Source organism: Neoarius graeffei, chromosome 3 (genome assembly GCF_027579695.1).
Source record: "Neoarius graeffei isolate fNeoGra1 chromosome 3, fNeoGra1.pri, whole genome shotgun sequence".
In the NCBI taxonomy this organism is placed as follows: Eukaryota; Metazoa; Chordata; class Actinopteri; order Siluriformes; family Ariidae; genus Neoarius; species Neoarius graeffei.
In genome coordinates, this window is record NC_083571.1 from 40,415,141 (window position 1) to 40,431,753 (window position 16,613).

Below are 16,613 nucleotides of genomic sequence, written 5' to 3' on the forward strand. Positions count from 1 at the left end.
GTTAAGCATGAGTCAATGACTTGACCTTATTATGCACTTGGAGCAAGATATACTAAGTATTAGTACTTTGTGGCAGAAAAACGTAAAAAGTATACTAAAGTATAAGTTTTAGTATTAAAGTACAAGTGTAAGTCTTAGTATTAATGTACTTAGTCTTAGACTTTTGTTTATACTTTTCAGTATAAGCCAAGTATACTTCACTATACTATTCTTAAGTATATAAAATATAGTTTATAAAAAGTCAACTTCAAGTATACTTCCTCAGTTTTAGTAAAAAAATAAGTATACTCATAGTACACTTGAATAAACTTCTTTTTGCTAAGGGTAGGTGTGCTGTAATTATATTTTTTGACCCTGTATGTATAATTTTGATCCTGTGTTGATTTCAGAAAACCCAAAAAAAAATTAAAACTTGTGCACCAAATTCTAGTGCTTTTTTTAATTAAAGATGTATGCTGTGCATTCTGCTGCAGAAAAAGAACAGTTCAAAGAAATTACTGAAAGCATGACATTTATATCCAAGATGACATTCATGTAACTGTATGTAAACTTCTGACCATAACTGTAGTTCTGATTAACAGTGGGAATATACAATTTTTGTTGCTTATGTAGTTTCCACTGGTTCACAGTAATCACCTGAAGTTTGATGTAGTCAAACAGGTTGATACCAGCACCAGATGAAAGCTGATTTTAATAGACTGTATGAATGTGGAGGTTGTCATGGCAATAAAACAGCTGAGATTCATTCGTGTTCTGGTAGTGATGAAGTGGAATTGGTTTTCTAGAAATTTGTATAATTTGTATTTTAATAAACAATTATTGCTTTGTATTCTAATTTAAGTTTTTATAATTTGCATTTGGCTAGAATCCCAAACTCATCTTAATACCTGCTCATTCGTATAAGTTATAGAAGGCAATTACTATTAGAAAAGTGTAGAACCCCACTGTAGATATGCATGGAGGAAGACTTGGGAGGCAGGCGGAATGTCAGCAGAGCTTCGGGCTTGCTTTTATTGTCACCTCACTTTTCTACATATTTTTCAAAACTCAACAAAAAAGGACAAACCAGTGGAAAATGTGCTGTCACCAACTCCCAGCGTTTGCCCCGTTCAGGTTCAAGGCTTGTGTGTGTGTGTGTCTGTGCTTGTTTTACAAGCTTTGCCAGCTATCTTTCTCTCGCTCGCTCACTCTCACACATATACATATATATAATATATCTGTGCAAAAGTCTTAGGCACCCTATTTTTTCATACAAACTTTGTTATAGATTTCTATTTTATGACTTCTACATTATCAAGTCAGTCCAAAAACATTTTAGAGTCCCAAATGTTTGTTTTCCAGCACAAAATTAAATGTTACAGGAAAGAAGTTTGTATCTGAGCAGCATATTACATAAGAGACCAATTTTCAGATTAAAAAAAGAAAGCATAATGAAGGCTACTGGGTTTTGCTGCAAAATTAAGATGCAAAATCTCAGCCTGCCTCATGTCCATTTGCAGCTCATGCTCAACTACACCCCTATTTTGTCTGATGAACAAAATAGTTTTTATAACCTTTAATACCTTACCTGGGTGGCACGGTGGTGTAGTGGTTAGCGCTGTCGCCTCACAGCAAGAAGGTCCTGGGTTTGAGCCCCGGGGCCGGCGAGGGCCTTTCTGTGTGGAGTTTGCATGTTCTCCCCGTGTCCACGTGGGTTTCCTCCGGGTGCTCCGGTTTCCCCCACAGTCCAAAGACATGCAGGTTAGGTTAACTGGTGACTCTAAATTGACTGTAGGTGTGAATGTGAGTGTGAATGGTTGTCTATGTGTTAGCCCTGTGATGACCTGGCGACTTGTCCAGGGTGTACCCCGCCTTTCGCCTGTAGTCAGCTGGGATAGGCTCCAGCTTGCCTGCGACCCTGTAGAAGGATAAAGCGGCTAGAGATAATGAGATACCTTACCTGACATAATATCAAGCCCTGGACTGATTATGATTTTGGCTCATGGCACTTTTTTCTTTTTTCCTTTTTTTTTTGGTTAGTGTAGTTGATCCAGGAATTTCATTTTAACTTGTTGAAATTTTTGCTTTTGTCATTATCCAATTCACAAAGATTGACAATACACTGATAAAATCTAACTTTTATAGGTGATGGTCGAGGTGATGACTGCCAGGACGATTTTGATAATGACAGCATCCCTGACATTTTGGACATGTGCCCAGAGAATAATGCTATAAGTATAACTGACTTTAGAAATTTCCAGATGGTGCATTTGGATCCTAAAGGGAACACACAAATCGATCCCAACTGGGTAGTCAGGCATCAGGGCAAGGAATTGGTCCAGACTGCTAATTCAGACCCTGGAATTGCAGTAGGTAAGTTAAAAAGTCCATAAATAGCACTTCATAGCCTCAACATGGGCTGGTGTCTTCAAATTGTGGGATTTCTTCTCTAGGTTATGATGAGTTCAATGCTGTGGACTTCAGTGGCACCTTCTTTGTGAACACAGACAGAGATGATGATTATGCTGGCTTTGTGTTTGGTTACCAGTCAAGTGGGCGTTTCTATGTGGTTATGTGGAAGCAGATCACCCAGACGTACTGGGAAGAAAAGCCATCAAAGGCCTTTGGAATCTCGGGTGTCTCCCTCAAAGTGGTTAACTCCACCACAGGCACTGGGGAAAACTTGCGCAATGCCCTCTGGCACACTGGTGACACCCCTGGCCAGGTGAGCCATATGTACTAACTTTCTCAAAACAGAAACTACAATGAAATACAAATTCTCTGATTTTCTACTTTTGTCTTGGTATATTTGTTCACTAAAAAGCCTTTTTCATGTTTATGGAATGCCATTCACGTCATACATAATGCCTTGTTTCATTCGGCTCATGTGATAGATAGATAGATAGATAGATAGATAGATAGATAGATAGATAGATAGATAGATAGATAGATAGATAGATAGATAGATAGATAGATAGATAGATAGATAGATAGATAGATAGTTTTTTTCAATAAAAATATCTATACTGAAACAGCCTGTAATACATTGCTGGTATATATTGTTGTAACCAACATATACTCTGTTAAAAGAAAAATTATTTGACTGTTATTTGGGTGTGGTGTCATTGGACATACCATATGTCAGGTGCTTCCAGCATCATCAATGTACAACACCTTCCCATGTCCCTGGCACTGCCTTCTGACTTTGGTGATGACATTGTTATGACTCTGCCTCTTGATCCAGTCAGAGACAGTCATCATTTTGCCCCTGCTGAGGCAATGGAGGACATTGTCATTCTCCTACTTGCCAATGTGACCAGTTAGTGTGCTGGTTCTTCAAGCACACTGACTCCAGTCTTGTGAATATCTTGAAGAGGGCTGTGCATACAGTAGGTGGTACCCCTGCAATGTGAGATCTAAAGCAGGGAAGAATGGAAAAATATTGCCAAATCAAATTTCTGCTAAATTGGTCGACTCTTACCTAAGAAGATGTGTTGCATTACAAGCAAAAGGAACAAAGTTATTGAAGGGTTTTTCCCTTAAAACATTTCTAAATGTTTTTCACTTGATTTCTGTTGGTTTCTATATCACATTAAACGGAGAAAAAGATCTGACATGATGCATCTTGGTTTGATTTTTTTTGTTACATCACAAAAACCTCTGATTTTAACTGGGGTGTTTAGATTTTTTATATTCACTGTAGTTACATCTGAGGTCTAAATACTGATCTGCACACTTTCAGTATTAGCTCCTCACTATGCACATGGAAGTCAACTCTGAATATAGCCCCTGATAACCAGCAACATTGTCGAGGATATAGAGCATATGAAGCTAGTAAGCAAATAGTTGAAGTAATCAAGTGTGAAAATGATTCATGAAAATCTAAATATTTTTGTCGTCATGCCTACAGTTGGAGAAGTTCATTAAATACAATTGCCAATTGCACCAGGTTTCTTATTTTTATTACATTTATCGACAGTATAAAGACAGTGTACACAAACAAACACATACACAATTACAAAAACTTTGGGACACTGTGTAAAGCATAAATAAAAACAGAATTCAATGAATTGCAAATTCATAACAAATTCAATACTATTTTGTTGAAAATAGTACAAATACAACATATCAAATGTTGAAACTGAGAATTTTTTTTTAAATTTGATGCCAGCAACATGTTTCAAAAAAGTTGGGACAGGGGCATGTTTAACACTGTGTTGCATCACCTCTACTTTTAACAACACTAGTCCAATTGCTATAGTTTTGAAAGTGAAATGTTGTCTGATATACAGTTTCAGTTGCTCAACAGTTCGAGGTCTCCTTTTTCATATTTTGCACTTCATAATGTGCCAAAGGTTTTCAGTGGGAGACCGGTCTGGACTGCAGGCAAGCCACTTTTGCACCCAGACTCTTTCACTATGAAGCCATGCAGTAATAATACATGCAGAATATGGTTTGGCATTGTCTTGCTGAAATATGTAAGGCCTTCCCTGAAAAAGATGTGGCCTGGATGCCAGCATGTCGCTAAAAAAATCCTATATATATCATTCAGTATTAATGGTACCTTCCCAAATGTACAAGCTACCCATGCCATATGCACTAATGCATCACAGATGCTGGGTTTTTGAACCCATACCATCACAGATGCTGGGTTTTTGAACTGTGCACTGATAACAAGCTGGATGGTCCCTGTCCTCTTTAGCCCAGAGGATCTGGTGTCTATGTTTTACAAAAGTAATTTCATATTTCGATTTGTCAGACCACCGGACAGTTTTCCACTTTACCTCAGTCCATTTTAAAAGAGCTCGGGCCCAGAGAAGGTGGTAGTGTTTCTGGATATTATGTATACAGTATATATTGTCTTAACTTGGATTTGTGGATACAGTGTTGAACTGTGTTCAAAGACAGTGGTTTTCAGAAGTGTTCCTGAGCCCATGCAGGATTTCCATGACAGAATCGTGTCTGTTTTTAATGCAGTGTCACCTGAGGGTCCAAAGATCATGGGCATCCAATGCTGGTTTTCAGCCTTGTACCTTGTGTATGGGGATTTCTCTGTATTCTGTAAATCTTCTCATCATATTATGTACCGTAGATGATGTGATCACCAATTTTTTTTTTTGCAATTTTACATTGAGGAATATTCTTCTTTAATTGTTGAACTACAGTGGTGCTTGAAAGTTTATGAACCCTTTAGAATTTTCTATATTTCTGAATAAATATGACCTAAAACAACATCAGATTTTCACACAGGTCCTAAAAGTAGATAAAGAGAACCCAGTTAAAGAAATGAGACAAAAATATTATACTTGGTCATTTATTTATTGAGGAAAATGATCCAATATTACATATCTGTGAGTGGCAAAAGTATGTGAACCTTTGCTTTCAGTATCTGGTGTGACCCCCTTGTGCAGCAATAACTGCAACTAAACGTTTCCAGTAACTGTTGATCAGTCCTGCACACCGGTTTGGAGGAATTTTAGCCCGTTCCTCCGTACAGAACAGCTTCAACTCTGGGATGTTGGTGGGTTTCTTCACATGAACTTCTCGCTTCAGGTCCTTCCACAACATTTCCATTGGATTAAGGTCAGGACTTTGACTTGGCCATTCCAAAACATTAACTTTATTCTTCTTTAACCATTCTTTGGTAGAACGACTTGTGTGCTTAGGGTCGTTGTCTTGCTGCATGACCCACCTTCTCTTGAGATTCAGTTCATGGACAGATGTCCTGACATTTTCCTTTAGAATTCACTGGTATAATTCAGAATTCATTGTTCCATCAATGATGGCAAGCCATCCTGGCCCAGATGCAGGAAAACAGGCCCAAACCATGATACTACCACCACCATGTTTCACAGATGGGATAAGGTTCTTCTGCTGGAATACATTTTTCCTTTCTCCAAACATAATGCTTTTCATTTAAACCAAAAAGTTATATTTTGGTCTCATCCGTCCACAAAACATTTTTCCAATAGCCTTCTGGCTTTTGCAGATGAGCAGCAATGTTCTTTTTGGAGAGCAGTGGCTTTCTCCTTGCAACCCTGCCATGCACACCATTGTTGTTCAGTGTTCTCCTGATGGTGGACTCATGAACATTAACATTATCCAATGGGAGAGAGGCCTTCAGTTGCTTAGAAGTTACCCTGGGGCCCTTTGTGACCTCGCTGACTATTATACGCCTTGCTCTTAGAGTGATCTTTGTTGGTTGACCACTCCTGAGGAGGGCAATAATGGTCTTGAATTTCCTCCATTTGTACACAATCTGTCTGACTGTGGATTGGTGGAGTCCAAACTCTTTAGAGATGGTTTTGTAACCTTTTCCAGCCTGATGAGCATCAACAATGCTTTTTCTGAGGTCCTCAGAAATCTTTGTTCGTGCCATGATGCACTACCAGATACTGAAAGCAAAGGTTCACATACTTTTGCCACTCACAGATATGTAATATTGGATCATTTTCCTCAATAAATAAATGACCAAGTATAATATTTTGACTCCTTTGTTTAACTGGATTCTCTTTATCTACTTTTAGGACTTGTGTGAAAATCTGATGATGTTTTAGGTCATATTTATGCAGAAATATAGAAAATTCTAAAGGGTTCACAAACTTTCAAGCACCACTGTATTTGCCCGTGCAGTCTTTCACAGAGTGCTGAACTCCTCCCCATCTTTACTTTCTGCCTCGTTGGGACACTCTTTTTATACACAATCATGCCACTGACCTGCTGCCATTTTTTTAACATTACACAACTTTTTATAAATGTTGCTGGCACTAAATTCAAAATGAACTTGTATTTTTCAAAAAACAATAAAATTTCTTACGTTCAACATTTTATATGTTGTCTTTGTTCTATTTTCAATGAAATATAAGACTTCCATGATTTGGAAATCATTGCATTCTGTTTTTGTTTACATTTTACACAGCTTACACACTTTTTTGGAAATGGTGTTCAGCTACAACATTAAAACCACTGACAAGTGAAGTGACTGTCACACCCAAGCATGTTGGCTGACTCTCACGTGCACTCTGGACAACACGTGCTACAAAATCACTCACCCACATGCACTGCTAATGACTGACACTGGCAGCAGATTAAGGTGCAATCAACGTGCATATACATATAAGGACACCTAAGACCAGGGCTTTGAACCGGTTCAAGGAACGAAAACGAAAACCGGGAACTTTTTCTATTTCACATGGAACAGAAACGAAACCAGAAACTTTATTATTTTTTATGTTCCGGAACAGAAACGCTTTTTAAAAATAATGGTAACCGGTTAATACCGGTTTTTATTTTGTTCCTCAAAGTTTCCGTAGCCTACAAATAAAAAAGTCATTCTTCTCCTGCGCAAGTTTCTATGACCCGCTGGGGTTCACTTCCTGTGTGATGTTCGCTGACTGAATGGAGAGAGCGGGAGGGTGGACTACTATCATGTCTCCACATCTTAAATAAGAGGTAAATATTGCAGTCTATCATTATTCAAAAACGTCAATTTCAAACACGATATCAATATATTTGTCCACGTTAATGAGAGGCTCGCGAACATTAAATGACGTTAACCTCTGTTAGCCTATCAATGCATAGGGCCTGACTAGCCTTTGGTAACACACTAAACGAATTATCTTTCATTTTTGGCACTTTTTTTGTTTGTGTAGATGGGAAGACATACTGAGAATCCAAATCGCCAACATTTGAAATAATAATTGTTTTGAATTATTTCTTGTCTTATTTAATGAAGGTTGTAATAGAATTAGCCTACATTTGGCTTAAGCTGGATGAGACAGAGACATAATTTTATAGCCATTTGTTAAACAGCTGACAGGGAACGTAATTAACCGTTCCGGGAACGAAATTTTTTTATTCTAACTGGTTCGGGAACGTCTATTTAATGGTGGAACCCAAAACCGGAAACGTTAAAATTCCGTTTCTGTTCGGAATGAACCAATAGGAAAAAAATTCTGGTTCAAAGCCCTGCCTAAGACTGACTCATTTTACGAAGTATTGAGTTGTTTGTGACACATTACCAAACCTTGTTTCTGATACTTCTCCTGGTTTCCTGATCCCTGTTCCTTGTCTTTAATTCTGCTTTTGTCTGTGATATTGCTTGTTTGTCATTCACAATTTATGCCTACCGATTTGCACTGTTTGCCTGATTGCCGTTTTCTTAATAAATATCTTCTGCACCAACTGTACATCTATCTCTACCATCCATCCCTGACAGAATACTTTACCGCTACATGGATATAGCAGAACAGCACTAGCACACCCCTTGACGCCATGTCTGGGTTTCCGTGCCTCAGCCCCAGCCATGTTTTTCCTGACAGTGACTTGGGATAGACACCCCGGCACAGGTGGAATATCACCCTAAGGGATTCATGTTGCAGTGTGCCTATTTTTATGTTGACCTGGAGGAGCCCAAGCCTCTAGACCCAGTCTGGATTAGTTGCATGATTAACTGGCTCATGGGACGAGCACACCGATGGGCCAATTACTTTGTGAGAGTGGAACATATGTGCCTCTGTAGCTTGCAGTCTTTTCACTTAATGCTCTGGTACTTGTATGAGGCTTCAGAGAAGGAGGACCCCCATGACATTTTTCTTTGGGGGGAGGCTACAACATTAGAGACTGATGTAGCAGCAGCAGAGGAGGCTGTCATTCCAGAGCTCCTTCCGAAAGCTGACACAGCAGTAGCGGAAGAGGCAGAGCATTTTTTAAGGATTTTCCACTAGGAGACCAACTGGTCTGGGCAATATAATCACAGGCCCCAGAGTCCATGCAGCTGCACCGCTGCGGCATATTCTGTGATGCAAATTGCCGCATTACGAATCCTCATTTCAGCCAGCATAATACCAACATAGTTAATGCAGTGCCAAGTTACCATAACTTCATCATAAGTATGGTAAAATACTAAAATTACACTATGAGTTTAAGTTATTGTTTTATCAACTTTCATAATATTATGTATTTTAAGAAACAGTGAAAAATAAGAAAATCTTCAATTTTATTGCTCAATGTGAAACATAGTATCAAATAACTGTATATTTAGTCTATAACTTGGAAATTGGAACAGTCTTGACAACCCAACTTCAATATTTCTTAAACATTCCAATCCAAAGAAAACAGTCTTATGAATTTGGACCAGCAATTCAAGCATCTCCCATAATCCCATTTCAGTTTTACCTTTCAGCATCAATCTAACATAATTTGGTTTAAAATTTGGTCTCCCAGTGAAGCTGGTTTGGCATTGACTAGGAGACCAAATCTGGCCACTGGGAGACCATTTGGTCTCCCAGTAACTATGTTAAAAAATGCTCTGGGAAGAGGCCATCATTCCTGAGCTCATCCCAAAGGCTGACACAGCAGCAGCAGAGGAGGCCATCACTCCAGAGTCAATTCCAGAGCCAGTTCCAGAACCAGTCCCACAGTCAGTTCCAGAGCCAGTGCCAGAGCCAGTACCAATGCCAGTACTAGCACAAGAGCCAGTGCTGGAGCTGGAGTCAGTGCCAGTGCCAGAGCAAAAGCCAGTGCCAGAGCCAGTACCCAAACCAGAGCCAGTGCCAGAGCCAATGCCTGAGCCAGAGTCAGAGCAAGCACCCGAGCCAGTGCCAGAGTTAGTACCAGAGCCAGAGCAAGCTCCTGAGCCAGCACTAGTGCCAGAGCAAGGACCAGTGCCCAAGCCAGACTCAATGCCAGAGTCAGAGCCAGTTCCAGAACTGGTGCCAGAGGCTGAAGGGGCGGCCTCTGCCCCAGACTTCAGTAAAGAACACGTCATCATTCCACTGCCACCCAGCTTTGAAGACATTGTCATCCTGCTGCCACTGCCTGACTTTGAATATGTCATCATCCCGCCGCTGGATCATGAGGACGTCACCACCATGCTTCCGGGTTTCGACAAGGACCATAGCAGTGCTCAGACAGTACCCTGTCTGGAGCCCAAGTCCTATCCAGAGCTCGAATCCAAGTCCTGTCCAGAGCTTGAACTCATGTCCAGTCCGGAGCCCAAGTCCTGCCCAGTCTCCATGTCCAGTCTGGAGCCAGTCCAGGTCCTGTCCAGAGCCCAAGCTTAGGTGTGAACCCATGTTCAGTCCAGAGTCCAGATCCTGTGCAGAGCATGAGCCCAAGCCCCCACCTGAGCCAAGAATCCAGTGCTAAGTGGCCCCAGAGTGGAGCACCAGTGGCACAGCATCCAGAGTCAGGCCTTCATCCCTGGGGCCATTAAAGATGGATTTAAGCTCCCGGAGGGAGATTAATTTTTTTTTTTTTTTTTGGGGGGGGGGGGGGGGTTCTGTCACACCCATGTGCATTGGCTGACTCTCATGCGCACTCTGGACAGCATGCACTATGAACTGAGTCATGTGCGCCTGCTGCTAATGACTCAGACTGGCAGCGTATTAAGGTGCAATCAGCGCGCATATATAATGATGCCTAAGACTGACTCACTTTGCAAAGTTACTGAGTTGTTTGTGACACATTACTGGGCCTTGTTTCTGATCATTCTCCTGGTTTGGTGATAAATTAGGGACAAAAATTAGCTCAGTTTAAAGTCTTTAATTTTCTGTAAAGCTGCTTTGTGATGATGTCTATTGTTAAAAGTGCTATACAAATAAACTTGACTTGGCTTCCTGATTCCTGTTCCTCATCTTTGATTCTGCTTTTGTCTATGGTAGTCTATTTGTGCCTCACCTGACCTATTGCTTGTTTTCCATTCACAATTTATTCCTGCTGATTAGGACCATTTACCTGATTTGCCATTTTCTTAATAAATATCTTCTGCACCTACATCCATCTCCACCACCCATCCCTGACAACTAACATTATTTCATTACAATGGCGTCTGTGAAGAGGTGGGATATATGAGGCAGCAAGTGAACAGCCAGTTCTCAAAGGTGATGTGTTGGAAGCAAGAAAAATAAGTAAGTGTAAGGACCTGAGTGATTTCAACAAGAGACAAATTTGATGGTGAGATGTCTGGGTCAGAACATCTCCAAAATGGCAGGTCTTGTAAGGTGTTCCTGGTATGCAGTGATTTGTATGCAGTGCTACCTACCATAAGTGGTCAAAGGAGGGACAACTGGTGAACTGATGACAGAGTCACAGGCACCCAAGGCTCTATGATGTGCATGGGGAGCAAAGGCTAGCCCATCTGGTCCGATCTCACAGGAGAGCTCCTGAAACACAAATTGCTGAAAAAGTTCATGGTGTCTATATTAGAAAGGTGTCAGAATACACAGTGTGTTGCAGCTATGGAGCTGCAGAGTTGCAAACTGGTCAGAGTACACATACTGACCCCTGTCCACCACCAAAAGCACCTACAGTAGGCACATATGAATCAGAACAAGACCATGAACCAATGGAAGAAGGTGCCCTCATCGAAGGAACCATGTTATCTTTTACATCATGTAGATAGTCAGGTGCATATGTGTCGCTTAACTCAGGAAGAGGTGGAACCAGGATGCATTATGGGAAGAAAGCAAGATGCAGTGTGATGCACTGGACAAGTTTCTGCTGGGAATCCTTGGGTCATGGCATTCATGTGGATGATACTTTGACATGTACCACCTACCTAAACATTGTGACAGACCAAGTACACCCCTTCATGGTGCCATTCCCAAAGCAGGATAATAATAATATACTTGTGTGTGTATGTGTGCATGAAGATATTACATGTGTCATGCTTCTCTGACTGGGGAGGATGCTGAAATAGATGGGCTGACTCTCTTTTATTTTGTAGACACTATGTGGTTGAAAACATCCAACACACAGTCACAGCCAATACTCTGGTGCAGAAAAGCACCTTTTTCCACTTCTCTTCCCTATTTTATTCACTCTCCATCACTGCAACAAACACAGAGAGATGGCACACTAATTACCAAAAGGTGTCATCACTCTGCCACTCACCTTCCCCAGCTTCACTCTCCATTCACAAACCAGTGCTGAACCATGCCCCCACTGCCACATACCTCCATTGCCCAACTTAGGCCGGGGAGCCATCTGGGCTGCAGCTGATTTCCATTGGTGCCCCTGGCCTGTGGACCACCTCAAACTTAAAAGGCTGTCGAGCTAGATACCAATGGGTGAGCCTTGTTTTGGTATCCTTCATGCGGTAGAGCCACTGGAATGGGACATGATCCAAGCAAAGGGTGAAAGGGCATCCCAGCAGGTAGTATTGGAGGGTGAGGACCTCCCATTGAATGGCCAAGCACTCTTTCTCAATGGTGCTGTTCTTCGTCTCTCGCATGGAGAGCTTGCATCTTATGTACAGCACCAGGCACTCCCCTCCCTCCACCATTTGGGACAAAATGGCCCCCAGCCCTCTGTCCAATGCTTTGGTCTGCAAGATAAAAGGGAGAGAGAAGTCAGGGGAGTGCAAAAGTGGCCCACCACACAGTGCAGCTTTTACCTGAGTAAAGGCCTGTTGGCATGGCTCTGTCCATGGGACCAGATCTGGTGCCCCCTTTTTAGTGATCTCAGTCAGTGGGGTGGTGATGTCCAGATAATTAGGCACAAACCTATGAGAGTAGCCAGCCAGCCCCAGGAACTGTCTCACCCCCTTTTTGATCTTGGGCCTCGGGTAAGACCGCAGCAATTGTGACCTTTCCATCAGGGGATGTGCCTGCCCATGCCCCAACTGGAAACCCAGATACCATACTTCCACTTGCCCAACAGCACACTTCTTTGGGTTAGCCATGAGTCCCACATGACTCAATGACTCTGGCATGGCCCTGAGGTGTTTTATGTGCTGCGACCTGTCATTATTGTATATAATAATGTTGTTGTGGCAGCAGGGGCATGGTCAAGTGTTGGTCTGTGAACGGAGGGTGGAGTCAGGGAAGGTAAATGGCAGAATCACTACACCTGATGTGAGTTAACCTGTGTTTGTGTGTCTTCCCCAGTGACCACACCCGATAAAAGGAGAGAGAGAGCAGAGGAAGGGAGCTCTCCCCAACCAGATGACTTGTGTGTGTGTGTGTGTGTGTGTGTGTGTGTGTGTGTGTGTGTGTGGGGCTGGGAGAGTGTCGATTTGCTACTGAAAAGTGCAAATAAAGAGTGTTATTTGGAACTCAGTTCTGGCCTGCTGTACTTCTGTGCTCCACCCACCTGCTATATTCCTACAGTTGTCAAGGTAGGCCATGGTGTAAGCAGCATGTGGACAGAGGATTTTGTCCATGAGCTGCTGAAATGTTGCAGGAGCCCCAAATAACCCTAAAGGAAGGGTGACAAATTGGTGTAAGCTGGAGAGGGTGGAAAACAAAATTTTTTTCTTGGGATAGGGGAGTCGAGGGGATCTGCCAATATCCCTTTGTCAGATCCAGTGTCGAATAAAAATGAGCCATGCCTAACTGATCAAGGAGTTCATCAATGCAAGGCATTGGGCAGGCATTGAACTTAGACACCACACTGACCTTGCGATAATCCACGCAGAAACAAACTGACCAGTCACTTTTAGGAATCAAAACTACTGGGCTGCTCCAGTCGCTGTGTGACTCCTTGATTATTCCCATCTCAAGCATAGCCTTGAGTTCATCCCAAATGACAGTTTTTTTGTGTTCAAGTAAGCAGTAGGGGCAGTTATGCACCACCATCCCTGGAAGCATCTTGATGTGTTGTTCTATGAGGTGAGTGCAACCTGGAAGAGGCGAGGACACGTCAGAAAACTCTCTTTGCACCCTGGCAACCTCTGTGAGCTGGGACAGCGTGAGGTGGACTCCACAGGGGACCAGGGTGGATTGTGCAGTGGATTTTATTTTTACATCTGGCCTTAGTTCCTCCGTCTCCAGAACTACCATTGCCAACACCACAGGCACCCCCTCGTTTCATAGTTTGAACAGATTAAAGTGGTATATCTGCCACACCCTGCCTCTATCCATTCGCTTCACCTCATAGTCAATGTCCCCAACTCGCCGTGGGACCTCAAAGGGCCCTTGCCACTTGGCGAGTAATTTAGAGCTCGATGTGGGCAAGAAAATGAGAACATTTATTTCCTGGTGTGAATTCTCTGAGGTGCCCCTCCAGTTGTACAGCTGGGACTGATGTTCTTGCGCCTGCTGCAAATTCTCCTGGGTTAGGTGTGGAGTTTTGCATGCAGAGCAAGAACATAATGAATTTCATTTTTGCTGTCAGAAGGCCCCTCCTCCCAATTTTCTTGTATGATGTCTAAGGTGCTCTGAGGTTTGTGCTCATATAAGAGTTCAAATGGGGACAACCCCATGGAGGCTTGTGGGATATCTCCTACTGAAAACAACAGGGGCTTAAGCCACCTACACCAGTTACGAGTGTCCTCGCACACAAACTTATGAATCAAGTTCTTAAGAGTGCAGTTAAATCGCTTGACCAGGCCATCTGTTTGTGGGTGACGGACACTTGTGTGGATCGATTTAACCCCCAATAACTCAAAGTTCGCAAAGTGTACATGACATAAACATAGTGCCCTGATCAGTCAGGATTTCTTTCAGAATCCCAACTCAGGAGATCATTTTAAAAAAAAGTGCTTCTGTGGCACTGCATGTAGAAATGTTACGCAGTAGCATTGCTTTCGGGTATTGGGTTGCATATTCCATAAGGACTAAAATAAAGCGATGCCCTTGAGCAGTCCAATCTAATGGCCCAATGAGATCCATCCCAATTCTCTTGATTAGGGGGAAAAGGCGCAATGGCACTTTTGGAATGGCCACTGTATTTACCAGTTATCACAACATGCCACACACCACCTGTGGACATCCCCGTGAATCCCTGGCCAGTAGAACTGGGCCATGAGTTAGGCTAATGTTTTGTCTTGTCATAGGTGATTGGCCATTGAGTTATAATGAATTGCATGGAAAAATAGTTCCCTGTGGCTTTTGGGAATCCATAATTGAGTTATCTGCTCTCCGGTTTGAGTGTCCTGCATCACTTGATACAGTCTGTCTCTAATTATCGAGAAGTATGGGTAGGAGAGTGGGACACTCGGCTGGAAGTTCTGACCATTGACTACTCTCATTTGGTCAAACACATGACACCGAGGCTTGTCTCGTGTCTGCTCCAAAGGGAAATCCATTAGGAAATTCTTGAGAAAGTGGGGAGGGCCAGCGCGCTCCCTGCTCTCCATGTCACTATGATGCAGAGCTGACATAGACGGTTCTAGGATGGTTTCCTCTGATCACGTCACCCTGAGATCCCCCCATTATGCACTACTGCAGGACCCACCCACCACCACTTGCTCCATTAGGCTCCTCAACCCCTGCCAATCTGTTCCCAGAACTAATGGGTGGGTGGGGTGTGGGCTAATCGCTGCCTTGACACTTTAATTTGTTCCCCAAAATTGGATCTTGACCAGTACCTGCAGGTATTTATGAATATCCCTGTGCACACATCAGACCTTCACCAGACATGCTGTGCTCAATGCCTTGCCTTGAACCAAGCTATGGTAAATCAAGATTTGATTACAGCCTGAATCCACCAACACGTGATATGCACCCCCTTGGATACTCACTGGTATGCGGTACATTCCAGCTCGATCGTGGGCAGTTTCTGATGTGTTGGGGATCCGGATGACCGCCTCCACCTCCATTGCCTGGCACTGGTCCTAGAAGTGCCCAGGCTCCCCACAATGCTTTTATTTATTTTATTATTTTTATTTATTTATTTTTTATTTTAACAGCTTTATTGGGCAACTTAATACACAAAAATTACATTAAATACAAAAAAAACAATAAAGTTTAACCCAAACGGACTGGCACGAACGGGAAACAAGTCCCATTCTAGGCGCCATCCTTGGTATTAAAAATAAATATAAAAATACATAAAAATGTTTAAAAAAAAAAAACTTTACACATTTACCCTGTGGCAAGAACAAGTTGGCACAAGGGTCCAAGTGCAGGGCCAATCAGGGTCGAACACAGTCTCTAATGAGTTAAACATTAATGCCTTAACATAGTGAAAAAAAGAAGTAAGAGTTGAGAAAGCAGTAGAAGGCGCAGCTTTACAAACAAAATTCCAAAGTCTAACAATGCGATTAAAATAAGAAGCTTGGTATGTGGTTGTTTTACATGATGGAGCTTTAAGATTTAAGGAATTGCTAGCTCTTGTCCGCCCATGAGACACAAAATTTACAAAATTACTGACATCAAGATCTATATGTTTATATAAACATTTGTAAAAAAAAATACAATGTCTTTCAGTTCACGATCTAGAGCAAGTGGCAAAAGATCTAAAGCCACGAGTCTATTTTTGTATGACATCTCACCCATCTTTACTTGGAAGATCCATCTTGTCGCGCGCCGCTGCACACGTTCCACTTGGCATTTCAGGATGACTTTGTCCGGTGACCAGACTTGTGTCGCATAGTTCAGCTGAGATTTTACCAGCGATAAGTAGAGTGTGCGAGATGAAGCTATGGAATTTACTTATGAAATAAAATTTTCCTGCACATGTCGGACGCCAGAATACGGATGTGTGTTTAATTGTAGGAAATGGTTCCATCCGAGATGCCAGACTGAAATTTCTTTTTTAAACCACGTTTAAGAAGCCTAAAACAAATGTTTGGACTACCGAAGTTCATTATAAAAATCTTTTACTTGTAGGTTCACTTTATTAACTTACCATTTCATTTTAACTAAATATCTTTCATGGAATCACAAATCCATGTTTTGTACTACATT

At 42.0% G+C, this 16,613-nt stretch overlaps 1 protein-coding gene across 6 annotated transcripts in view; it reads left to right on the top strand.

Annotated features, from left to right (window-relative positions):
- thbs2a (thrombospondin 2a) overlaps positions 1–16,613 on the top strand; it is a 174,476-nt gene that overhangs the window by 143,164 nt on the left and 14,699 nt on the right. For 4 of the 6 annotated variants that reach the window (XM_060916832.1, XM_060916831.1, XM_060916833.1 and 1 more), the window contains 2 exons: positions 2,125–2,352; positions 2,433–2,704. In XM_060916832.1, coding sequence (XP_060772815.1) covers positions 2,125–2,352; positions 2,433–2,704 — 500 coding nt within the window. Of the gene's footprint in view, positions 1–2,124; positions 2,353–2,432; positions 2,705–16,613 lie in introns of those variants that run through there. The other 2 variants (XM_060916835.1, XM_060916837.1) reach the window with 2 other exon arrangements.